The 27,242-nt window shown below is 33.2% G+C and overlaps 3 protein-coding genes across 3 annotated transcripts; all 3 read right to left on the bottom strand.

The window, feature by feature from the left end:
* Window positions 1-1,000: 1,000 nt before the first annotated feature.
* Window positions 1,001-2,703, bottom strand: LOC115228249. Its single transcript, XM_029798879.1, has 3 exons — window positions 2,521-2,703; window positions 2,101-2,278; window positions 1,001-1,389 (listed from the first exon to the last, which is right to left on the bottom strand). Exons 1-3 carry the CDS (start codon window positions 2,701-2,703, stop codon window positions 1,001-1,003), a joined length of 750 nt encoding a protein of 249 aa, XP_029654739.1.
* Window positions 2,704-17,284: 14,581 nt separating this feature from the next.
* LOC115228247 lies at window positions 17,285-17,896 on the bottom strand. The gene has a single exon (XM_029798878.1). The coding sequence runs from the start codon at window positions 17,894-17,896 to the stop codon at window positions 17,285-17,287; it is 612 nt and encodes a 203-aa protein (XP_029654738.1).
* A 4,808-nt stretch (window positions 17,897-22,704) lies between these two features.
* Window positions 22,705-23,460, bottom strand: LOC115228246 (dnaJ homolog subfamily C member 17-like). Its single transcript, XM_029798877.1, has one exon. It carries the CDS (start codon window positions 23,458-23,460, stop codon window positions 22,705-22,707), a length of 756 nt encoding a protein of 251 aa, XP_029654737.1.
* Between the last annotated feature and the right edge of the window lie 3,782 nt (window positions 23,461-27,242).

Here is a 27,242-nt window from a genome sequence, read left to right as displayed (position 1 = left end):
TTAACGTCAAAATGTGCTATATCTATAATCCAACTAGGCGGATTCTTGATGATATCTTTAAATCTTCTAGTCATATCTTCTTTCAAGCATTTCAAGTGGTCAGTGCAGCTTGCGATTACTTCTGAGCTCGGAGCAGTTTTGGCAATTACAAAAATAAGCAAATTCATTTTTTTGAAGATGCATCTTCCAGAGACATAACTTGTTCAAAAAAGAGCGTACTTTCTCAGCACTATCTATCAGATTAGCATTTCGCCCTTGCAGTGTCATGTTCAGTTGTTGACATGTGCGAATATCAGCCAGGAAAAAAATCCTTGCTTTTGTATCGTTGTTATTTATCACTGAAAACAAAGTCTCAGCTTTATCTTTCTGCTCTTGCTACAAGCTTGTGTTTTCATGTCATGAACAAAATAAGAACCATATCCCACATTTCAGCAAGACGAACTAGGGAATTTCCTTTGGAAAGCCATCTCACTTCAGTGTGCATGAGGAGTCTCTGGTGGTCCTCATGTTCACATAAATGTTGAAATAGGCGGTCATGCAAAGCATTGGCTTTGACAAAATTCACTGTTGAAACAGCGACTTTCAATGCATTTCCATGTCATCATTGAGAGATTTAGCACAAAGATGTTCTCGATGGATGATGCAATGAATTGCCAATATATGAGGGGCAACTTTTTTTAATTTAGCTACAAAGCCATTCTGTTTGCCGTCATAGCGCTGGCACCGTCTGTTGCAATCTGCAACAGATTTGACAGAGGGATCCCATTATCGTACAGATAGTCGTAAACAGCCGCATATATGTGTGTCGCTTCGTGTGTCAATCAACTTTTTTATAATAACATTTCTCATGAATTGCCATTGCATCAATATATCGGACATAAGTAAGTATAAGGCAGAATTGTTGATTGTTGTCTCATCAATTTGTAGTGAGAACTTAGAAACTTTTAATTTTTCCACAAGCTGTTTCTCGAGTTTTCTGCCATTTCAATTTGCCTTCTCTTCACTGTGTCATTAGACAATGGGATTTTTGTAGAATGTTGGCAGCCTGTTCTCCTAGCAGTTCTTTAGCACAGATCAACATTGCTGGCTTCACCAGACGTTCTGCAATTGTATGTGGCTTCCCCACCTTAGCAACCAGTTCACTCACTGCATAACTGACTTTTAGTGTCCGAGTCCCTAATCGAGCGTGGTCTATGTCGACAGGGTCTCCGACATATGCTATATACTTTACTGAGGACTCCCCGATATGGGGTCGTGTTCTTTGTTCATAAGGCCAAACAGTTGGAGGAATATCTCTTTGTGGGGCTCTATTCGGACGAGCAAATACATCGGGTTCTACACAATGTGGTCCTTCTTTAAGAGGATAATAATCATCCTTGAATGATAAACCTGATTTATTTGTGTTTGATAAGATAAGAATCAAATTTTTTGAATTATTGGAGAGGATTCTTAAACTGGACAAAAAATAAGATATTTATCACAAAATTAATGTTCTACAGAGAGAGGCCTCACTGGCTTTAATTTTTAGTACAAATAGTACAGTTTTATGTGAAAATCGGCGTATTTTGTCCCATTTTATTCTAGGGAAGTCCTGAAAGTAGTAAACATTGTCTCACCGTTTCTAATATTATAACAATCATCGTTTCTTAATTTTACAGCAAAACTGGCTGTTCTAACTGCTTTCCATCATCCAACTTTTTGTTACTATAATAGACTCGATATCTTGAAATCCTTAGATTTCGCCAAGTCGGATCACAAAAGCAAAAAAAATCTTTTAAGATTTTTATAGAAACAAAATCGCATTTTCAATAGATATCAACGAAAACAGTAATCATCAAATCACATGAGATAATGTAACTAAAAAAATTCAAAATAAAATTTTTATTCTGAAAATTAGTTACATAAATAATTTCACTAACGAAGGTGTTTTGAGAGTGTTATAAGTCATTAAAAAAATAATTACACACTTAATCAGTAACTATATTGACACAAATCAAGTTAAGTAACATAAATATGTAATTATCAAACACTTGAATAGAATAGAAGAAACAAATTATAGGGAAAATTAATAACACTAAATAGCAACATCCTCCTCTGTACTACCATCAATATCCATAATTGGTTCATTTATAATATCCTCCTCTGTACTTTCATCGCCAACTTCTCCATCTCGATCCAAAGAATTGCTTTCGTGTATTCTCTCCGGTAATGGTAAATCAACCATTCCCTGATCAAAACGAGTCACTCGAGGGGTATCAACCAAAATAGACCGAACAATCTAAAATTCCAAAAACAGCAAACTTTATCAGGAAGTGGAATTGGTGGAGGTTCGACTGCCAGAGAAGAATCTTCATATTCGTTATTCAAAAAATAGCCAATCTGAATAAAATCCTTCCCATTTATTGTACAGAAGAGAAGAAGGGCGGCCGATCCGGGGAGTGCTTCGGGAGGAATTTTTTGAGGGTCTGGGCCGTCGGATTTTAGAACGAACATGTGTTTTCCGACAGAAATAGGGCCAACCACACTTGAATCAAGGAGTTGGTCGAACTCCTTAGACTTGGGAGATCCTACATATGTCAATTTCCACTCCAAATCGAAATGAAATTCCTCGTAGCATTCAAGCATGATTTCAATTTCGAAACTATCAGTTAATTTTGCCTCAGGATTGAGTATATTTACGTTGACAATGTTAATAGAATCCATAATATAACAAAAACCTACAAAATTTAAATAGGTAATTTTTATTTATTAATTATAATCTAAAAATATTTTTTAATTTATAATTTTTATTTGCTCTAAATAAGAATGCTTCTTTGCCCTTTGGATTCCTTTATTTATTTTATAGCAAAAATTCAAAATAGTGATAGATTTTTTTAGAGAATAATAAAAATTTAAGCTTTATTTATTATAAATGATTATTTTTATTTTAATAAAATATTTTTCTTTTGTATCTCGTGGCTATTCATTTAAAAATGCCAAAATTGCCTAGTAATTTGAATTGTTAAATTTTACTAAAGATAAAAAACTAAAAGAAAGTTCAGACTCTGATGAAAGCCTAAATTCCTCAGATACTCAAAATGTCTTATTATTACACTAATCATTAGAACACCGCTGAAGACTATTTTAAATCCCGCCAAAAGAAGAATAGGTTAACCACCTCAATGTCAAACATCGATCTTACTGAGATATTAAACTACCCAAAATCGCGTCAAAGATATTCAGAAGAAATAAACCACTTAATATCCTCATATTCCAATTTATTTGAACGTTGGTATTTTGAACTAAAGTTATTTTTATTTTAATTTTGTAGATTTGGCTTCAATCTACTCCTTTATGGCTACGGCTCTAAAAGAGAGGTCCTCGAGGACTTCCGCATTGCCTTTCTCGGAGACCACCGACATGTCGTCTTCAACGCCTACGAGGGCAGTTTTAAGGAGGTTTGTCCCTTTCAAGGTATTGTGGGCTTAGTTATTGAATTGTATTGTGCAGATGTATTTAAAGTCGACTAAATCATTTCGTTCTTTATTTTCTCAGGTGAGCTTTATAGCTCAGGAAAGTAGAAATATTGGTTGGAATGTAGATTATGATGTAGAGATGAGGAATTATATATTCTTGTCAATAATATTGAGAGGATTGGGGACTCTTCGGTTCTTGAATTGATGTCCTTACTTGCGGCTCTTGATAATTTTCATGTTTTAGCGACGGTGGACCACATCAACTCATTTTTGTGTAATATTTTATTTATTTATTAAATTAACGTAAATATATAATTATAATATAATTTTTATAAGTGTTTGATATTATAATGCTGAATAAATTTTGTTTCGTTTATTATGACGTAACAACATACCGGGACTATTTCGAAGAACTTAAATCATGTCCGTGGCTAACACATTCTCACAGTGCTTCTGCGGCGGTAAATAAAATCCGGGTTGTCCTCTCGTCCCTTCCTCCTAATACTCGGAAAATATTCTCGATCATTTGCAGTCACAAAAATGATGGAGGTTTGTGTTTTTTTTATTTTTAGTAATTGTCCGAGAACTTTATGAGTTATGTCGACAACAATTCTTAGTTGGAAGTGAATTGGCTCTCCATACTCATTTGACGGAATTGAGTGACCACGGGATTGTCAAAAAACGAAAAGTAGTTTTTTGTTTTTGTTTATTTCAGAATAATGCTGATAGATTATATGTTGCTTTGGATTCTAAACTTTTGTCGGAATTTATCGAACAAGAAAATCATTAAAATTCTTTTTTTTGTCAATAAAACTTGTTTTTTATTTATGTATGAATTAAGAACGATTTGTATTTATTTTAAAAGTTTTTATTCAAATTCTACGGCACAAGATCCAGAAAACTCGTCAAATTTTTTATCATTTTGTTTTTGTAAACGTATCTTCACGATTAATGGATACATGTTTTGAGTTTGTTTGATTTGATAATTTTTCATGTTATCTTTTAAACATTTTATATTTTTTAAAATTTGATCTTTTTTAATTATTTTCATAAAATATTATGAGGCTGTTAGCGACCGAGTGCTAGCCGGGATCAGTCAATGTTAATTAATATTGGATTAACATAACAAATTAACTTAATTTTTTAAGATCAAGAATAATTATTCGTCATATTTTATCTGCATAACCTCAAATAAAATATATCCTTTTGCTTTTAAGCTTGTTTGTGAAAGATCAAGATGAATATAATTTGAAATTACTATTTAATAATGTGGAGGTTGATCTTGCCAAAAATAGAAAATATCGACTCGAAAAGAAAGTATAAAATTTTCTAATTAACGAGGGGAAATTATTTCGCTAGGATGTAAACTGGCTACAAAGCTCGTAATTGTTTTTACGAGCACAGAAGAAATTAAAATAATTGCTCGGGAGATTCATGAGGCCAATTATTGTGGGCACAATGCATTGGAAGATCTATGTAGAAGATTTTTTATAATAAAAAGATAGATCATTCGACAAGTTGTTAGAGAATGCGATATTTTCCAATTCTAATCAATAAAAAATGTGATGATTCAACTCATATTGTTGATGAATGAAACACCTAAATCTTCAGGATCTGGAAAATAATCATTTTTCTTGGTTGTTTTTTGTTGTCAATGTTCATTCGAAATATGCTTTTGCAAAAAAATTTATAAATAAAATTGGAAATGAAGTGGTCCAAAAACTATTAAAAATTTTTTATGCCCCGTGTAGGCAAAGTGGAAAATAGTGATAGATTGGTAATTAAAAAAGCATTAAAATTAAAAAGTGGAACATTAAAAAAATGTTCTCTAGAAAATTAATATTTAGCGACTTTTTAATTGATTTAATTATTTGTTTCAATGTCGTTTGATTATTTTTGAATAATGAAAAATAGTCCTAGGCAACTACAAGATGGACGTTAAAACACAAAATATTATCAACCATGTTCCCCATCACCTTTTAGAAACTCGTATAAATTAATAAAAGTAGTTCTGTAGAAAATTATACCAGTGTTGGTCGAAATGACAATTTGAAAGTGTTCCCCAAACTTTTAGAAATTGATGATTTTGAAATAAGCAAAAAAACTATAAAAACAGTAAAAATTATCAACGATTCCTCAAAAACACAAATATATCACATTCTCGACCCTCTGACTCCATATTTCTCAATCGAATACAAAAAAATAGTAATAAAGATAATATATTTTTAGAAAAAATTTATTCCTGGTTCAGTGTTGACGATAAAAGTCACTTTTCTACCAAACGAATGGAAGTACCATTACGATGCAATTCGAATATTTTGTCAAGTAATCAACTAATATGCATTCCATAAATAGGAAGAAAATATAATCATTCCAATACATTGCTCCCCTTCTGTTTATTTTGATTCATTTCATGGTGATTTCACATTCCCCAAAATATGCATTGGAACTACGTATATTTTTAAAATCAATCATAGTTCCGAAAAAACCATTCTTCTTAAAAACCCTGCTCCCGTAGAGTTGGAATTTGAAATAATCAGTTTGGAGTTACATCCGTCCTTTACGTTCTCGCCTTCTGTCGGTAGATGAATTAAAAAACTGTTTTAGGGACACTCGGAATAAATGAAACAGTCCAGTTTTCAATTAGATATGCTCCTCTGGATTTGACGACTGCCATAGCCAAACTTCGTCTAAGACTTAAGGAATTTGAAAATAAAAAGCCAATGATATGCACCTTCTTTGGAAACCCTACCAAAGAACTACTAACACAGTAAACTTGTGAATTTATTTTTTAGAGAAATTTGCGACGAGAAACAAATAATTGTCAGAAGAAAGCCTAAAATATTTTCTTTTACAATTCACGATTCTAAATCGGTAAATCGTATATTCAAAATTGTCAAAGAGCAAAAAACTTTGTAAAATAAATGAGATTAAAAATAAACTTAAAATGACTTCTTCAGCCATGCTAACTGCAAAATTGGCTAAAAATAAAAACAATCTAAAGGAGCAATCCCTAGAGGGTAATTTTATAGTAATTAATAACCAGAACCCTCTAAAAAACTCAGCTTTATTAGAAAAATTCGACAAAACGAAGAAAATGAGAAGACAAGTCGGCTAAAATGGATGATAAAACTTGGAGAAAAACCTGTAAACACTACATATCGCGAGGAGACAATGGCTTTGCAAAACACCAATTATTTGAATTATAAAGTTAGTAAATATTTTTAATTTTAAACTGAAATTTTAATTATTTAAAGATTAAAACCCGTCAAATAGAACAGACTGATGAAGATTTATTAAAGAAAAAATCGTTAATGTCAGTCGACCGAATTTTAAGACAAGCAAATCAAGTAAAGACAAATATTTGATTCTTTATTAAAATAGATTTCTGAGAAGATGCCAATTTTTGACGAAATATTAAACAACCCCTGGGATTTTAGGTTTCAACAAAGATATAACTTTGTGCAAGCTGCTCGAAAAGTATAAATCTTCACTAATTATAGGTTGTTTGTCGAATTAGAGTAAACAAAATTCTTAATAAATTCGCCGAACTTAAACAAATTGTAAAAACTGGAGTGCCTTTGGAAAAAGCTGTGATCGTGGTAGGAGGAAAAAAATCTCCGACAATTTTTGACAGTCCTTTGGATAGTTATAAAAATAATAATCGATTTCACTGCCCAAAGTTCCCTCATTTTTGCGCCGAACTTTCCGATTTTGAAAATAAAATTACTAAAATGTCTTGGAATGAACTTGAACTGACTCCTCAACATGGTCAAATTAAGAATATTCCATATCTCGACTTGAAAGTAATTATTTGACATATTTTCTAGATTCCTGTTCAATATGAACTGCTTAAATATCCCTGGGAAAGTCTTCAAATTCTTGGAGACTCATTAAATATGATCACAGTAACGCCGACTCCAAAACCAATGAAAAACGTTAATAATAAATATATAATTTATAGATCATTGAATGTGAGCAAAAAACAGAGTTTTCTTATCAGAAAAACAAAAATAATATAGTTTTTTCATTCCAAGAAGATAGATACAGCGAAGATATGAATTTCGTACATTTTGTACTTAAAAATTCCAAGTTCGATTGTGCAACAGTTCCATACTTGCGAGAAGAACCTTTTGATGAGACAACTCTTGAATATCATCAAAATCCATTTTTAGGTCTCAGTGATCAGGGCTGTGACTCAGATTTGACATTAAATTGGAAAAAGTGGGCTTCGAAAAAATCGCTGTTATTTGATTGTTTCGGAGACAAATCCTTTACAACCGAGTCTTCTCCTCAGTGGTATATTTAGCTTAGAAATTGTCAAAGGCCGAATTCATTTAAATGCCCACTTTTGCCAAATGAAATGGAATTACTTCCAATAAAGAAAAATGATATTTCTGAGTATAACTTGAAGATCTAATCGCAATTTAGAATCGTTGATGACTTTGAACATTCAATTTTTGCCCAAACTTCAATCTCGTTATTTAAAATATCAAAAATTTTTAGAGATTTGGAATTTTCAGATAAACCAAAAAATATCAAAAATAAAAACGTTACCGAAAAACCTACTCAGACATTATGGAATAAAGTTAATGAAAAATGTCAACAACTAAAATTCTAAAAGAGAGTGAATTCACTTTAAATTATTTGATTGATTCATTTAACCTTATAAAATTATTAACACTAAGTTTTATTATAATCAGGAAGAATCATAATTTTCGTCTGAAAATGAGTCAAATAGAACATCTTTCCATTCGCAGTAACGCCAGTGAGAAAGCGATGCAATGCAAACACTGAAATAAATTAATTTTCCTTTCGTTGTTGTGAATATTTTTGATAAAATATTCTAATGAAATGTATAAGAAACAGTACCTCAAACATGATAAGTTTAATATTAGTTTAAAAAAATAATTACAATTTAACTTAATTTATTTTAAAAATATATTTATAACTAAGAGTTGATTATAAAATGAGTGAAACAGGTTTAATATAAACAATTGTTTTGCTTAGAGAGTCAAATTCCATTTCAAGAACTCACACGAAGCAATTTTACAGTTAAAAAAGCGGAAAATCTTATTATCGAATATGTGAAAGTAACATTGATTTAAATACGAAAGACGTGGAAATGCGGAGACGAGTGGCTGTACTGCCTTGATTTTATAAAACAAGAAAAAATGGAATTCCAAGACATGTATTTATTCAGAATTAAATGGAGCACTCCAAACAAGCGTTTTCCGATTGTGAAAGCGACAGTAAATATTTATTTCTATTTTTTCGTAAACCGATATTCCCCGATGGTATCGATTATATTTTTTGATTAAAGGTTAATCATGTGGAAATTTATTACACTATTGAGGGAAGAAAAACTAGATTTAAGTTGATATTGTCTGGTTTATTTTAGAATCTCGACTGGAGGACCGTCAAACGACTTTCTTTATCAAGTAATAAATGAAAAACTGGAGACTCTGAGATACATAACATTTTAAAATTAATGCACACTAATTTGTTATTTTTTAAATTTAACAAATAAAAGGCTAACGATTAAAAATAGAATAACTAACATTTTTATTTACTATTTCTCGAAATTCGAACTTGGTTTTAATTATTCATACAGAAAACGAATGTTAAGGTTCGCTGGTCGAATTTTTTATTCTTTATGAAATTACTTTAAACTAAAGAGAGTCGAGAATAATATATGTGATAACCATAAATTAGAATTTCTCAAGGCTTCAAATATAAGTCCAGTCGAAAAATGACGTAGGTTGACAAGTCACTGAAAGTAAGTTGATTCTTTAGTAGTCTCTGCTTTGATCAGTGCCTCAGGTACACTAAACCGAATATAGGTTCTCGAATATAGATTTAGCACCAAACAGAATTAGAAAAGACTTTTTAAACTAAGATTTTTTGTAAAAATGATAGATAATCTGTTTAAATATGTGACGAATTGATTATTGAATATATTTTTGTTAACTGTTCACTTGATTGGATGCTAGCAAAAATTAAAGTTTGACTTAAGCTCTAATTTTATAAGTACAAGAATAATACAACTTTACCTGAATAATTGATTTTACATCAATTATGAAATTATAAGGAAAATAGATTCCGGCTTAAGCTATTTTTCGAAAGATCTCCAAATATGACATGGAATATAATAATTTTATTGTTTTTTTACCGATTTTCAGTAAATGCAGATAGAATCAAGGTAGTTTTGATCTGAACTATTATAATCGATTATCTCACATCAAAAATGATTGACGAGAGTGACGCGTACATGGAATTTTTTGTGTTTTTTTGCGGTTAATATCACTATTAGCAATCACGTGGCCACGACAACATTATTAAAACAATTAAAAATTACAAAAAAGCACTGATAACCTGAATATTAACCACTGGTATTTGATAACTCAATTATTAGTGTTTTTAATAAAATAATCAACACTTTAACAAATTAGAACCGCTGCTCATACAATAAAATTAATTCCATTCCAAGTTAATCGATAAATCGGCGATTTAATTTTCCATTTAACATATTTATAAGTAATTACCGTTGATTTGAGACTTTATGTTAATATACAGATTGTGATGGTAAAAATTATAATTTTTTAAAAAATTCATAATTAAAATTTTTCTAATACAAATAGAACTCTGCTTTTACAAAATCAGGAAACAACATGAAAAAATCTAAAAGTATGTTTATCTATCAAAGGAATAGTTTTTGACGAGGAATTATCGAAAAAAGAAATAAATTCCCTGATGATCCAAGTTCTATCAAATCAAACGTATGATCAAACAAGAAGCGCTGAATTTGCAATAAGTTTATCAAACGATATTAAAAAATTATTAAATATCTCAATTTCTGAAAGGTTCAAAATTGTCGTTTTGGTTACGATTGGGCCGAATAAAAATGCTCAAGCCATTTGTTCGTCGGGTTTTCTTGGCAATAATGAAACCGATAAAATTATCAGTTGCTTATACTCAAATGACGGATTGTTCGCTAACACAATAATTCATTTGTCATATGTGGAATAATTATTTTGAAAAACAAGATTTTAATAAAATTTTGATAACAATGATAAATATTTCAATATATTTCTGATATAAATTTTATATTTGATAGATAGAAATATAATAATACAATTCCATCAGTAGTTTTAAGCTTCTGCCGATCTCTAAAAGTTTATAAAGTGGGAAGTGTAATTTATTTTGACCGACAGAACGGTCTTAATAGTAGGCGTACGTGGAGCAGATATCAATACGCAGACGTAGAGATTTGCACCCAGTCCCAATCCAACTAGGTTATCAAAAGTAGTCACCGTATCAAGTTTGCTAGATTTCGTTTTTCGGTAGAGTTTTAAATTAAAAACCTGTTTTTAAGGTAATTTTGTTTAATTTGCAAGAATGGATACCCGCAAATGCAGACAAATATATAATTAATTTTCGATTTACCCATCTTAAATTACAATACATGATATTCTCAAATCCTCATCAATGCAAAAAATTTAATTAAACTTCTTTATACTTCAATACTATCATAATGAAAATTAATACAAATAATTTAGAAATTGCCTTTGATTATAACTAACGAGGCCTTCTTTGGTGATCTGAAGCAATTCTGAAAATTCGATAAAATTAAAATATTATAAACTCTACCTAAATTTCATTAAGTTCCGATCGGAAATATTACTCCTTTAGAAGGAGCTTCCAATTTGTCTGCTTCATTTTCATCAATCCTGGCTTATTGAACTTTTTTGGCCTTTCTATTTTCTATCTTCGAAAAATTCCTTAATCAAATCCACACCACAATTTGACCCAGATATGAATTCTTCATTAAAAAACAAATTCTGCAAATAAGGAAAAGAAATTTTCAAAATCTTGCATAAAGGTTGTTAGAAACACAGAAAAGTAAATGTTAGTATATCTAAAGAACAGTTGCAAGTGCCTCAGAGAAATATTCGACGTTTTTTTGTGTCATTCCGCTCAAATTTATACGTCCGTATTCTAAGATGTAAATATTATATTTTTCGCGCAGAATTTTGGCTTCATTTCCTAAAATAATATTTCCTATGTTCAAATGCCTTTAAATTTAAAACTGACAAATAATCCATCGTTTTTGACAATAAAATCGAAATTTTTATTTGGAATTTTTGTTTCCAAACTTTTTTTAAGCGCAGTACGAAGGTTTGACATCCTCAATCTGTAATCTGTCAGTTCTTGAATCCTAATCATACAATATGTCACATAAACCATCGAGACTTGAGTTCTTCATCTCGAAGGATTTCATACACAATTTTAGCTCCAAAAGAAGGCGGGATTGCATATGATTTAGAGGATACACTTTCCACAATAGATTGGACTTTCTTAACTTGAGAAGCGTCGTTTAAAACTGTAAAAATGTATCCAATTCGTTCACCTTACATAAAATGCATAAAATACCATAAATTCCAAAATTTTTGGAAAAAGTTTGAGCCACGCTGCATTCAATGCCAGCTTCCACAAACATCCGGACTGGCAAAGCATCAGCTTCTAATCCTTCTCCGAATCCCTGATACGCTATATCAAAGTAGGGATACAAGTTTTTTTCCTTTAAATAATTTTTGTGAATTTTACTTTAATCAAAGTCATTATCTGCGACCACTGATCCTTAGAAAGACGACCTCCGGTTGGATTGTGACAACAAACGTGCAAAAGAACAGCAGAATTCGTTTCCATGTTCTATAAACGAATAATTTGTAACATCAAACTTTCATGTCTTTGATCAATTCTTCAAAAGTAACTGTTTGGTTCTCGTAGTCATAGAATTGATAACTTAAAACCTTATCAAAAACAGGATTGAATATTTCATAGTGCACATCTAGTTTGTTAACTATGACCATTACTCCATGTAGGATTTGGGACATATATTTTGGACACAGAATACATATTTACTAAAAGATGTGCTCCAAGATTCAGAGCACCTCCTCCCCCGATCGATTGAGTAGCACTTATCTTACGAAATTAACGATTTTGAATACTCTGTTTTCTTTTAGGGCTTTACTGTCTTGTCCAAAAACCAGAGCCTTGGCCAAAGGAGTCAATCCGAGGTGGCCAGACACGCCTAGATATTTGTAATCAAAGTCATCGCTGTTTATAAGAGACCGGGCCACTTCTCTCACAACTTTAAACTGAAAGACACGGCTTTCGTCATCCATGCAAACTGTGAACATAGGGAAGAAAAACTCACCTCCAATAGTCAAATTTAGTTTGTTTGGATTTTGATCTTGTTCATAGAGATTCATCAAATCAAACATTGAAAGCGGATTAGTCTCACTAACTGCGTCAGACGACATTTTCTTTCGTTTTATTTTCACCTAAATTTATATAAAAATATTTGCGGTCAGAACTCAATAAATTTAAAATTAATTGACACAGTTTTTGAATATTTCGCATATTCTTAATTATTTTTCGTGGAAATTTATTTAATATAAAAAAGTAACAAAATTCATTCAAAATAATAAAAATAACTTCAGTCATTGGCAGTCAAATAAGAGTGAATATACTCCTTAAAACGCGAGAACTAACACATAATAAAAGCAGGTGACCTTAGCAGTAGCCATGTCATACAACTCTTCAAACACAGCCACCTGTTCGTTCAAAACATCTAAATATAATCCACCATCCTAACCGGCCTTAGTGAGTCTACCACTGCTTATCCCCTCCAATTGCTGCTCCAACTGAGCCCGCTTATCAGGCAATGCCATCTCCAGCCCAATACTCGAATACCCTTCACATAAATACACACCACGTACCATCAACAAGAGCCATTCCCAACTTTCCTGGAAGAAATCGAAGACTTTCATTGAGTCCCACATAAGAACGACTTTTAATCTTCTCAATGTGCTCGGAGTGGGTGGCATCCGTCCCTTCCACTCATTCCACACACAAAAAACCAATTCCGTGTTTCTCCATCAACGCTATCAAGTCACTTTCCGAGAGTAGTGCCGGCGGACTTGTTTTCCCGCCAACAATTTTCACCTCGTTGGGCACAAAAGTCGAATTTTGCTCAAAATTTGGCAATTTTTTGGCATTCCAAGACTGGTATGGATATATTTCCAAATAATTTCTCTCCGTAATGATCAGTCCACTCGCATTAAACTATTTAATCCCAAAAAATGACCCAACTTGTTCAGAATTCATCTCCGCAGTGACTTTAGTCTCAAATCCCCGAGCATCCGAGGACACACATGCCAGAAAATGGCGGGTAATAAGCTCATAAAGTCTTCTTTCATCTCCCTGGCAGTAAACCTTATAAATGTACACTTGTAGTGATTCTCCACTCTTTATTGGGTGGATTGGAGGGTGAGCTTTGTCTGTCTTGTTTCCATTACGTGGACTAATCCCTGCCTCCAACAAACCTCTACAAAAATCTTTCCAAGCCGGGTCTTTGAGTTGGTTTTGAACTGATCCCTGAAGATCGAGTCCTTCTGCGAACTGATTCGTTTCTGTCCGAGGATATGAAATAAATCCGTCCCGATAAAGCTTCTCTGCAGTGGCCATGACTTGCTTTGCTGACATCTTTAGGCGGGAACAACCCAATTTTTCCATTTCCTACCAAATCTACACCCAAACAGGTTTACCACTGTGTCCATTGCAACAGGCCGCTTTTTTACTGCACTTTTTCTTTCTACTGACCGAATTAGTACTTGATTGGTCTTTAATATTATTTTATTCGGCTAACCTCAGTGCACTGATCATAAAAAGCGCGGGAAATACTTTCATCAAAAACCCGCCCTCTAAAAGTCTCATTCACACAAAAATTCACCTTTTCCAGTGAAAAACAACATCAATGTCATCCTGCCTGTATAAAACTGTCAAAAAATTAAATTACTCAAAAAAAACTTTGAATAGTCCAAAATGGCTCAGAAATGAAATTGAGAATTTCCTTGTAGCGACGTACCACTAAGCCCAGAGTGGGGAACTGGCAAGGCCCGTAGCTAATAAGGCTGTCCTTTAGTTCTGGAATGTTCTTTCGTAACTCCATTGTTTGAAGGCGGGTAAAAGCAGACCCAATTCTCAAGTCCAGTTCTGTCCGACATTTTACCGCGTCGACCATATTTTGGTTAATTTCCGTGAGGTTGTTCATTGCATAATTCACTGCTCTATACTGTGGTTAACCACTTTAAAACCTCGTCGTCATTTCAGAAAAGCGCGCTCTTTTTACATCCATTTGTGGATTTGCTTGTTTTATGTGGGAATAATACCTTCAAGACAAACATTGACGACTTCATTGCCAATATGTTCCCCTTCTCGGTCACAGTCAGTCCATATTATGAGATGGGAGCACAATCTGGCTTCTCTTTGTAACATGTTTTTAAGGATATTGTTGTATTCGTTGTACTGGATCACCACTGGACTCCGAAATAAGTCACGTGGGCTTGAATTGTTCCTATTTAGTAATATCACAGTGATGGATAACCAATTTCTGTACGTGGAGGGAAAGTCGAGGTTACTGAGGTGCCCACTGACCGATGTCATGAACATTTGAGTGTCTGTCCCACGTAGCTTATATTTGAATTGATAAATGTTGTTATATTTGGCTGCTGTGGTTCTCTAGAGATTTTAGTTTAGATTTAAACTCGAGTTGTTGTGTTATTCGACATGATTCTAGCTAATGTTTTTGCGGCATCATTTTTTTCTGCCACATTTAAAATTTTTTTCATTTTTGCTAAAAAAGTGATACCACCACAACAGACAAAGAGTTAAAAAAAACCCGCGAATTTTATTATAAAAATTTCAATCAACATAATTCAAAGTTTAAATTAATTAATTTAAAATAACAATAATATCAAAAAATAATAAAATATAAATCAATCAAACATAACTCGAGCAGTTTTATCCATAGAGCACGTGACAACACACAGTCTATTGCCAAGGGCACTGAAAATAAGTCAAAATTAAACCAAAAAACAGAAAAATCAGTGATAGGCTCATGATGTAGGTCAATACTCCTCATTTCATCACCACTCAAACTCGCCAGTAGTATAACTTTCCCACATTGCGAGGAAACAAAACAAACATCCCGAAAAATAACCAATTTTGTCACAAAAACCTACAAAAACAAGCCAATCCAAACCCCCAAGTCGACTTTATATCGAATCACAGACTTCTCCACATCAAAGCACACCACACTGCCACAGTTGGCCAAACAAACCAGCAAATCGAGCTCATTTTTTACAAATTCAAGTCCCTCGACAGTCAAATCCCCACTTCCCTCAATCTGATATTCTCTCAACACCTTGTCGGGCAACAACAGAAATCTCACAACCCCAGAACTGTCCCCTCCCGCCACCAATTTCCCGCTCACATGGCAAGCCACACTTGTCACAGGATTTTTCCCAATTACTAAAAATGGCGGGAAATAAACAACGTTGTGTGAATTTGGTGGTTAAAAGACTGTTTTTACAATCATAAACTCCCACAACTCCGTCTTCGTACCCCAAAACTACCTTCACCTCCTCATTCCCTGTTATAAATGCACGGGCTACTCCACAAGGAGTGGAAATGTAGGGAAGACAGGTGGATTGGTTTTTTTGGGGGTGGAAAAACCAGACTGTCCCGTCAGTGGACCCTGCCATGAGTTCCTGGGAGAGAGGAAGCCAAATACACCACTAAAATGAATAATTCGACTCACCAAAAGAGTCTCTGAAATGCTAAAAGTTGATAAAAATTGGCCATTTTCCACTTTCCAGAGCTGAATCTTCCCCATCATGTCAGCAGTGAATAAAACCTTTCCCCCCTCATGAAACTCTGCTGCCACAACAGAGTCAATATGTCCTATTTTGATTAATATTTTTTTATATTAATAAATAATAATTTTAATTAATTAATATTAGTTATGTTGACTAATAAACCTTGACATTTAAATTTTATAGAACAATCTAGAATATTCCAGACTATTCCACAGTCGTCAGCTCCTCCTGTCACCGCTAGGCCGAGCTTCTGAGAGACGGCCAAACAATAAACCTCATCTAGTGAGGTAAAAGGAACTGACTGACTTGTATGGCCACTAAAAATATGGGAATATTCCAAAGTATCGTCAACAGCTTCATCTTGATCCACAAATTCTGTATTATTAATATTTTAAATTACCATCTTCTATGACAAATAAGGAGTCTTCGTTTATTTCAGAAAAATCATAATCCACGTCGGAGTCAGACATTAAGCTAGAGGTCCCACGTTACAGTTTCCATAAAGATTATTTTATTAAAAATAAATTATTGCAACAAGGCGTGAATTAAAAGTTAGATTAATTAAAATTTCCAATTTACTGTTCCCGGGCCTCTCTGAACAGGACCATCACCTTTGCTATTATTTTGTCCTTCCTCAGAGTATTCGTTTTCTGTCACCTCATCATGTCTCCTCTTCATCGAGTTAGCTCCCCTTTGGTGAGTGTTCCACACTGCATAATCTTTGTTGAGAATCAATGCTTTAGTCATTACGTCTTCGAAACCATGTTTATGTTCTACGAACATTCCTTCCAACGTCTTCTTTAATGCAATCGTTTGGATGTATGCCAGAACACTGTCTTTAATGCCAATCCATGTATATTTTAAAATACTTGGAGGTGATCGCATTTCAGGTAATGACAATCGGAAGTATTTTGACTTTGGCTTTGTAAATGATTTCTAATTCACTTGCCAGGATATCATATTTATGAAGTTTTTCAACTTCAACTGCTTTTAAATTATCCACACACGTCACTCCAATCTCTATTAGCCATATCTGGTTTAATTTTTTGTCGTATAGGAAAATGTCCGGCTTGTTGAATTTTTGATTCGGTAGGGATAGTAGTGTCAACTCCTGTCCTGCAAAAGGAAGAACATGGCTTCAGATTTAGGGGAAATATTTTCTTTTACAATCCATTTTGAGGATGTCTGTATATCGAAAGTCTCATTATTAAGTGATTCAAATAATTTTGAATGGAGAGTTTTCTTTTTAATAGCTGATAAGAGACACTCAATCTGCAGACTCTTTAGTGTTTGTTCAATGTGCTGGCTTGATTCATATTTTATTCGCAAGAATTCTGTGATTGTGGCCATATGTGACTTTCTTTGTTGTTCAGCCCACAGAATTCCTGCACTCCTCAGAGAAGTAAATTTTCGCCTTTCCAGACTTGTTTTGAAATCAAGCAACATTTTCTCCGCTTTGAAAGTGATAGATATCAATCCCCTTCCAAACATATTTCTCGGTAAGTAAAGTCTCTCTTTGCAAGCTGGTTTCATATGCACATTCAAATTCATAAGTATTTTTCTGACTAATTTATCAATTTCTTCAAATTCACAGGGTTCTAAGTCAATGAGTCCAATATAGTAATTGCACAATGATAGAGCATGTTCATTGACTGCTTTAAATAAATTGACTGAGTTTAATTTAGTTTCCGATAACTTTTCAATACGGTTTTGCATTTATTCTTTAATATTTTTGTTTCAGAAGGTATCGAAACATGCAACATCCTAGACGAAAAACCTGTATTCAAAGAAAAAGAATATTGTCATTCCATATAATTTTTTTTCGGATCTGTTAAGTTCAGTATCGACGGGAAACCAATAGATAGAGAGCCCTTTGTACTGTTACTAAAAGATGAGTTCGAGGATTTTTACCCTTACGCGTTTGACAGAGAGACCATCGGTTCGCTAACGTAAAATTTGCTTCCAACAATGGTAGCGAAAAATGACACATTTGTATACCAAACATTAAACAAACACTGATCCGAACTAATTCGTGTCTAGTTTTTTGCTTAAATTAACTATCATATGGAAAGCTATGAATTATTGGGAAAGACATCTATTAATAGTCGCTTCCAGAGATCCCGAGCACTGTTCTCTTAAAAATCAGGCAATAAAGCTGAAGAGAGTAAACCTGACGTCATATTTTAATGAGGCACAGTTCTGACTGTCCAAAATTCAATTCTTATAGGTTAATTGTATGAAGGCAACTAAAAGTTAATTGTTCAAGTTTTTTATTTTTTAAGAGTGCTGAACAAATTATTTTAATTTCAAATTAACTATTTAGTTCCACATTTCTATGTTAGTTCCTACCTATATTGATTAACTATTTTTTTGAAATTTCCCAAAAATAATTAAAAAAAAACTAACTACAAAAATTAGTCTAAAATAACCAAATAAAAGATTTTTTAAGCAACGAAAACATTATTCGCATCGATTAACAATTTCGTATTTAGCTCGTTCTTTTTTGGTTAATTTTTTGGACGGTTTTTCAAGTTCAAAAACGAAATTTGTGATAAAAGTCTGATCGTTTGAATAGAATTCGAAGCGACCATAGAATTCATTGAATACCGGCACAGTCTAATAAATATCTACATTACAGTGAAATTACATTATAGAATTGTTTGAATTCTTTATAATTGATGAATCGACGAAATTTAGGATCTTCGGGATTTACTTTCCAGAAATTTCCTTCTTCAAAATCGAAGAATAAAAAATGACATTTTCTCTTTTCTATATCTGGCATGTAGGCAGTACTAAAAGCCACATCAGGTGGCTAGTATGTTTTTATCATGTAAATATACAAGTACTGAACAATCGTCAGGATTGCTTGAAGCAGAATACATATGATCAACCATTTTAAAACGGCTGCTGGTATAATGTATTTTATTAATAAAAATAGGCTGTCCAAATTAAAATAAATTATTATAAATAAACACTTATAATAATATATAAAAAATTGTTAAAATTTATAATTAATTAAAATAGTTTGATTATCTAAATTATCTAAATTTTAGTTTTTTGAACGTTTAGTTGAAAAAATAATAATATTTATAATTAAATGTTTTCTAAAGTTTTATTATAAAAATTGTAATTATTTTAAACAATTGTAACAATAAGATAAGTTTATTTTCGCAAAGAGATACCGGACATAAAGTGCTCACTCAAATTAATCCTAACATTGTCATTCAAAACAATGATACTGATACTCCACGTGAAACTTTACCACTTCATCTGACTATAAACAGACAAATACGTGGTGAAATACAACATACTATACAGCAACTGTTCTAAAGGCAATAATTTCACGCAAAATGAATGGCCCACTTTTTACTCGAGTTCAGATTTCATGCGGAGGCTAATAACTTCCAAATTGAGCTTGATGAGCTGAAACCTTTTGGGTCGGGTTGCCATCAAATACGACAGGTTTAGTTACATTCATCGGAGATCTTCTTAAAGAATATCCCATACTGGCCAAGTAATGAAGAACTGGAAAAGTATCTCCGACGATACTCTCACTGGGATTTAAAGTGAAACGTTTCATGAAGGCTGGAATAAATTTACCAATAGAAAAGCTGACTATCCTCTCGAGAGGTGAGGCAAACTCATTAATCCGACTGGGAACAAACATTATCTTCAGAAAAATTGACTGCGAATGATTTTGTTGTTACAAATGTTGTTACAAATGCCAATCCTACGGGCATATAGCACGTTATTGCTAAGCAGAAATAAGATCCTTAACTTGTGGCGGTCCTCATCATAGAAAATAATGCCCAAATCCAAGAGGAAGCACGAAACTCTGTATCAATTGTGGATCCTCAGAACACTGGGCTACATACGGAGGCTGCCCCTTAGCGAAAAATAACAAAACTACAGAAGCCAATCCGCCTTCTGATTCCAGATTGTACACGGTCTCTAAGAAAGCCCAAAGTGTGACCTCAGCTTGGAAAAAACAGCAAACTATTAACTCCAGTTTTGAAAAATCTTCTGCCAACAGAAGTCCTTAAAAGCAGTGTATCTAGTGGAACCCAAATGAATAAACCTATGGACGCAAAATATAATGACAACTATACTCAGACTGAGACTATAGATCTGGAACCACCAGATGTCTCAAAATTAATTCGGGAGAAAAAACTAACGAGGGGCAGGCGACTTAAAATTGCAACACTCATAATCTAAGAAATATATAACTATTGCTTGGATTAGTTTAAGTAAATATACGTTCTTTACTTTTATTCAAACAGAGATAATCAAAATTGTACATGCACACACATTTAATAATAAAAAAATTAACAAACAATCAACTAATTAATATCAACGTAATCATCCACCAAATCAATTATTTCTAATTAGGGCAAATATATTACACTCTTCAGTTGATAGTTAATTTTCCGCCAAAATGATATTAATGTTGATAATGAGTTCATTGAGGACTGGTATAGCGAGGATATAATGGATAGACTGTTTGGAGTCATTGCGGATTCCCGCGGAGAAGAGATTGCTGAACAAGCTGATATTGGAGTACGAAGAGCGGGGAATATACGGATCCCCAACTGCCAATTCAAGTGACATTGTGAAGGTCTCAATGGGCCTGTCACTGGTCCAAGTCGTGGATTTGAACGAAATTGAAGGGACATGACAACAAGCATTTGGATGACTTTGGTTTTTTTACATATTAACCTGCAGACATTTAATTTAGAACTAAGCTTAGTAAATGATATTGAATTCGTCTTCAATGATAAAAAAGACCTCAAAATCAAAATTCAGAAGATACCCGACAGCTGTCGGACTGGTCACTAAAAGTGGACATAAAAACCGGAAATGACGAAACTGATTAAAAGAAAAGATAAAACTGAAAAACATGAAAAATTACTTTTTTAAATGCATCAACTATCATTCTCGTTTGTCTTTGACAAAGTCTCCAATGCACCAGGAAGCGTTTAAAACGTTGAGAGAATTCTGAGATTTGTGTTACGTGACTAAGAATAAAACGAAATGGAAAACAAATCTAGTAAACCTGGTTATTGTGTTATACATGTTTGGTCATGACTGATGATGTCGTGCTGCCTAGGACTCGATCATTTTAGAGGAAATATTTAATTACATTGAGAAAGCGTGTTTGTAGGTCATCCGTGATCATTGTATAAATTGATTAACTTGTAAATTTTTACATTCTCTGAGGATAAATTTACATCATTTTTAGTCAAAAACATTTGGAATTAACATTTTTATGCTTAGAATAAACCAAGATTGCTTAGAATTGTGTTTTAAAATAGTTCAGGGTAAAAAATGTATTTATTAAAATAATTATTAGGTAGTTTTCTGTTTTTCAAGATTTTCTAGTTCGTATCTTTTCTAAAATAATATTTAGAAATAAAAAACTTGAGCAATTTCTGTAAAAATCAATTTACTGTATTTTTTATCGAGGTTTAAAATTTTCATTTTCTCAAGGAATTCTTCTCGTTCTTTGATTTCGGTTTTCACTAAATTGTTGGAAATTGTTTTTACGTTCGTCGACTCTATCAATTTCCTTTGGCAATTTTTGAATTGGCGATTTGGTATTTTGATTTGTGCATTTTCCATCATTTTCCAATATTTTTATAAATTCGTTTTTATTGTAGTTTAATTTTTTATGTTCTAAATAACATTTGAGGTTTTTACGAATTGGGAAATAGTCTTCTTTTTCTTTTATTTTTTCAATACGAGAAATTTCACTTTTTGATCTTTTTCCGGGTCTGAAATGAGTTTTTGTGTGGTTTTGTTTCGAAATTTCCTCTAAAATTTCAGTATTGTTTTCACAACTTTTCTTTGTCGGTGGAAGCTGAATAGTTTTCATATTTCCTGGAACTACCCTTGATTCGTTTATGAGCACTAAAATTGTTTTATAATTTTTACTTTTCATTAAATTGACTGTTTCCTGCGAATGTTTTGGAATATGTGAGTTCCAAATATTCATACCTTTATGATCCGCCATTATCACCTTGGGAATAAATTTTTATTTAGAATAATGTCTATTAAATGTGGTTTTTACAGCCATCAGTTGAATACATCTCCATTTTTTATTTATTTGCAAAAATTGTATTTTTATCTACCAATTTTTTAAAATAAGAGTTTTTAGATATAATTTTGTCTGTCCACACATATTTCGGAAATTCAATTTTTAATTACACATGAAAACAAAGGTCCCAAGATGGAACTTTACAAGTGAAATAATCTAATCGGAAAACGATTGTTAATTCTGTTCATATTCTAGCTGATAATCCTTATTAAAATGCTAAAAAAGCTAAATTCTGTCATTCAAAAAATCAATTCTACTCCTACTTTTAAAACTTACATTTTTAGCCAAAATCCAAAAACATTCCACCAAAGTTGCAATAAGAAAGTAAGTTAATTAAAAAAGTCACTGGACAGAATTAAGCTTGGCGAATACACGTAATTCAAAATCATTCCACCAAAGTTACAATAAGAAAGTAAGTTAATTAAAAAAGTCACTGGACAGAGTTAAGCTTGGCGAATACACGTGATTCAAAATCCTCAAGAGACAAATCATTACTCTTCGGCAAAACAAGCCATTTAAGATTAATGTCGTATTGACACGCCCTCACATATAGGTCAATCCCGGACATGTTGACAGACTTACTCCCCTCAAACTCCACCAGGGCACTCCGAGTTTTTTTTTTCTCCGATCCCAAAACAATATTTTTCACACATCCAAAACGACAAAACGTGGTACGAATAAATTCCGCGGTAAAAATAGCCTGGTCCTTCGGGTTCCACTGGACCTGGACAATCGGGGACTGGTCCTCTAAATTTTCCTTGAGGATTCCAGCAACACGTTCATTCTCTTCCTTTAAAATGGCTGCATTTTCTTTTCTTATTCGTTCCATGAATGAGTGATGTGCCATTTCGTCACGTGTCTTGGTGGAGATATTTTGAGCTTCTTTTTCGCGCCTTTCAATGTCTTGGATTAATATTTTCCTCTTTGAATCACGTTCGGAATGACGTTTAGCTAATTCAATTTTTGATTTTAGGATTCTGTCGTATTTGGAGCGGGCAACAGGGTCGAATAAAAGTGCTAGACAGTCTCCAAGACGTTTGAACTCCTCTGCTGCCTTGGAATCCCCAGGACACTTGTCAGGGTGACATTTTAGGCATTTTTTTCGATATGCCTGGCGTATTTGCTTTTCAGTCGAATCAAATGATATTCCAAGTAAATTGTAAATGTCAATAGACATAATATCCATTTTTTTCTAATATTTGTTAGTTTAATAATCGAAACTTGTTATAGAAAATAAGTATTGGTTAGGCACCACAAAAGACAGTGATTTAAATTCTTATAAATATTAAAAAAATCTCGAATAATAAAATGAAAATATTTCATAATTTAAATAACAAATAAATTATTTAGTAGGATGGAAATAAGCAAAATAATCTCAAATGGCCAAAATTTTTTGGATAAGATTTCTGTAAGTTCCAGTTTTAGTGGAATCCTGCAGTACAGAATGACCGACGGATGATCCGATTTACTTTGCTATGTCGAAAAAAGCGTCTAATTTTTACGACATGAGAGGGAGGGGTAACCAAGTTCTTTCTTCCGCTTTGTCATCAATGTTTGGCCGATACGATAAGCAAAGGCGTAGAAAAATTCCAATCTTTACAGATTCTTTGTCGAACACGTATTCAGTTCTTTGTCAGGGGCTGGCTACTCGTTTTTAAACAGGATGGAATAGTCAGTCCCTGTTTCTCCCAAATCATCCATATCTTTTGTTTATTGTAATAAAAAAATCATTCTTTAAACGAGGGCACTGAGGAGAAGTACGCTCAGTGTGCTGAGTCAGCTGAAGTTATCAGACCAATGTCTCCAAAAGAGACTGGTATAGTGGCTTGTTTTCATCCTGTATATAAACCCCAGCTTCGGTGCCTTCTCAAACTCAAACTCCGAGTTTTATCAATACAAAGTATGAGAGGAGTGTCTCTGAGTTTGCTCTGTTTGCTATTTTGACGATGATTTTTCAAAAAATATTCCCAAAGACAGACTCCTCTGTACATTTTTATATTCTCTGTTATAGAGTCATTATTCAAATTATATTTACGACAAGTGGTTACAATAATCTTTGATAGTTGAAATAATGTGTCTGGGAATATTATTTATAAATGCTAGCAAACATTTTTCGACAATCTTTTTGCATAAATAAAATCTTTTCATGATTTTTATGAATTCAGAATTCTAAATAAAATTTGAGGTTTTTACGAATTGGGAAATGGTCTTCTTTTTCTTTTATTTTTTCAATACGAGAAATTTCATATTTTAGAATAAATATAAATCATTATAATTATGACATGAATAAAAAAACAATTTCTTTTGTTTCAGAAAGTTCAGATTTTATCTGAAATTCTAATTTCTCCTCAAATGCTTCCAAGATTGTTATATTCTGATATAAAATACAGCAAAACTTTTAAGGCCGTAAAATCAGAGTACAGGAATTTTGTTTTTTAAATGGGAACTTTTTTAAAAGAAAAAATATTAAATAAGAAACAAACTACCATAAAAGAGAATTGAGAAATTGTTCCCTCTAACAACTGCTATTGAGACACGATCAAAAAGCCGATTGAGCTTGCGGCGGTTGTTTCTAATTCTTCTGAGGTTGCGGTCTCTTTCGATGAGGAAACAAAGTGTTGATGGTCCAAGTGTACCTTGACTGACACTGGTTAGAAGATCTATCTGTCAGAAAGAGATCTGTATTTATTGGTTTTGAGAATCTCAGATTTCGTCGCAGCTCTGTCGGTTTCGATTGCAAACGTGTAAAAGCATGTTGACGAAAAAGTGTCAGAGCATGTCGCTTTACCGCACTTGTACGAAAAGAGCAAGATGTCGTCTGGCCTCTTGCCATCATCCCTGTCGAGACCTGAGGGTTCCAGCCGCCACGGGATGTCGGTTGCCCAAGCAGACGTTTTAAAATCCTGTTTAGCTCAACGTGCCTGAGGATCCTCCCTGGGCTTTTTTGACTAGAGAGCGGTTGTAGACTTTTGCGGTCTATATAAGCCCCACAGCGGCATTGATGAGGCTGCCAAATGTCCAGGCCGAGTCAAAAGAAATTTTGATTTTTAAACACTGGGTCTAACAAGGTTCCTGCTGCAGAAAAGGAATAGACGTTAATCCAAGCACAAATGGAAACTATTTTAGATAATCTCTTCTGTTTAAGATTAATGACACCCAATTCAACTTCTTTTAACCAGTTAAAAAATAAACGTTAGGATAATATAAATTGTAGAGCTTGGTTATTTCCACTCATGTAAAAATATTAATTATTCAACGTGAAAATCAAACATTCAAAATGTAGTTTTACTCCTAATCTATATAGTTTGGATAATAAACTTATTTTTCCATTTTTTTCTTTAATCCGATTTATCTTAACATAAATACTAAATAATGAAGTTTTATGATTAATAAAGACACGAAACATTGTTTGAGAAAAAACCAGTCAACAAATTACTAAACAAATATCACAATAAAACTCAAACTCGGTGCCGTGAACGTTTTTCTTCAGAATAAAACTCTTCATGTCGCCCTCTCGAATGTCTCCTACTATCAGAATGTCTGCTATAATCTGTCCTCTTCCTTTCACGACTGTCCCCTCGCCTCCTTTCCCGAGACCGTCTCCTTTCATCATGTCTCCCCTAAACTCCCAACCCCAATCCCTACCCTCGATGGAAGCCTCCCATCATCTCTTCTCAGTGGGGGCACTGCCTTTGGAGAATGCGGTCTCCTATTGACTCCAACCCCATTTGCCTTCATCTCAGCAATACATGATATTATTTTAGCATATCCCGTATGCTGTTTCCCGTTCGTATGGTCTTCTACTCTCTGTGGAGTGTCTCCCACCACGAGATATGCCCCACACACTTTACACAGCTCCATCGGCTTCTGTTGGGTTGTGGTAGTTAAAGGAGATATTGCAGGACGGGACAACTCTGAGCGTTGTTCTTTGATTTCTTCAATCCTTTGAAGGACATGTTGGAGCTCATCGACCATTCCTGATGCCCCTAAATCGTCGGCCCGTTCGCTTAGTTCTTCTAACTCTTCTTCCAACTCCCTGGCCTTCTCGGATATCATTCCATCAGCATCCTCGGTCTGTGGTTAGTGATAGAACTAAACGGGGATGTTCGTGGGGCCTGAAAGACGTTGTTGGCCCAGTCTTATTTTCCTTTCCACGTCGTCTATCAAATTTTGAAGGACTCTGAGGAAATCCTGCTCATATCCTTTCGTTCCGTACAAAGAAGAGTTCTTATATGCCTTTTTGAGTTCTTCGTCGTGAACTTTGACGCATACGCCTATAATATTACAGATAGATCTACCAAAGTTAGCTTTTGTGTTGTAAAATAACTCATTTGGACAAAAACTGCATAAAAAATGCTTACAGACCTATCCATTGAGTTATAGACCTTATTTACGTCTGGACTGTCCCAATTTCTTTCTAGATTTATAGAAGGGTCCAAATTTCGGTCTCTTCCAAGTAAGTCGTCCAAAACTTGAGACATGTAGTTACGTGCCATGTTGACAAGTTATAGTAATAATTTATTTTATTTATTCATATTAAAATTAATGAATGTTTTATTTTTATAATAAATTTAATAGAAATTTATTTTTATTTACTAATCATATTATTAATGATAATACAAAAGACAATTTGTTAGTAATTTTGGGATAATCTTTTATCATCAAGATATTATTATGTTAACAAAAATATATATTAAATTTATTTTTTTATAATATATTAATCATGGCTAACCTAATAATTTCAAATAGTTTATTACTGTAATCTTTTATGTCACAATTTTAAAATGTAAATTTATCATCTTAGTATTTTTTAGAATGAAGATTGTAGTCATTCAGAAAGATGAGGAAGGGTTTATAGGATTCACAATCACAGGATCAAACCCAGCCTATGTACGAAAAATTGCTCCAGGTATGAATATCGTTGACTACATCGTAGATAGTCCGGCCAATTCTAGTGGGATCTCGGTA

This window comes from Octopus sinensis, unplaced genomic scaffold (assembly GCF_006345805.1).
Source record: "Octopus sinensis unplaced genomic scaffold, ASM634580v1 Contig10079, whole genome shotgun sequence".
Classification (NCBI taxonomy): Eukaryota; Metazoa; Mollusca; class Cephalopoda; order Octopoda; family Octopodidae; genus Octopus; species Octopus sinensis.
The sequence above is the reverse complement of the archived record's forward strand: the minus strand, read 5'-3'. Positions and strand labels throughout refer to the sequence as shown.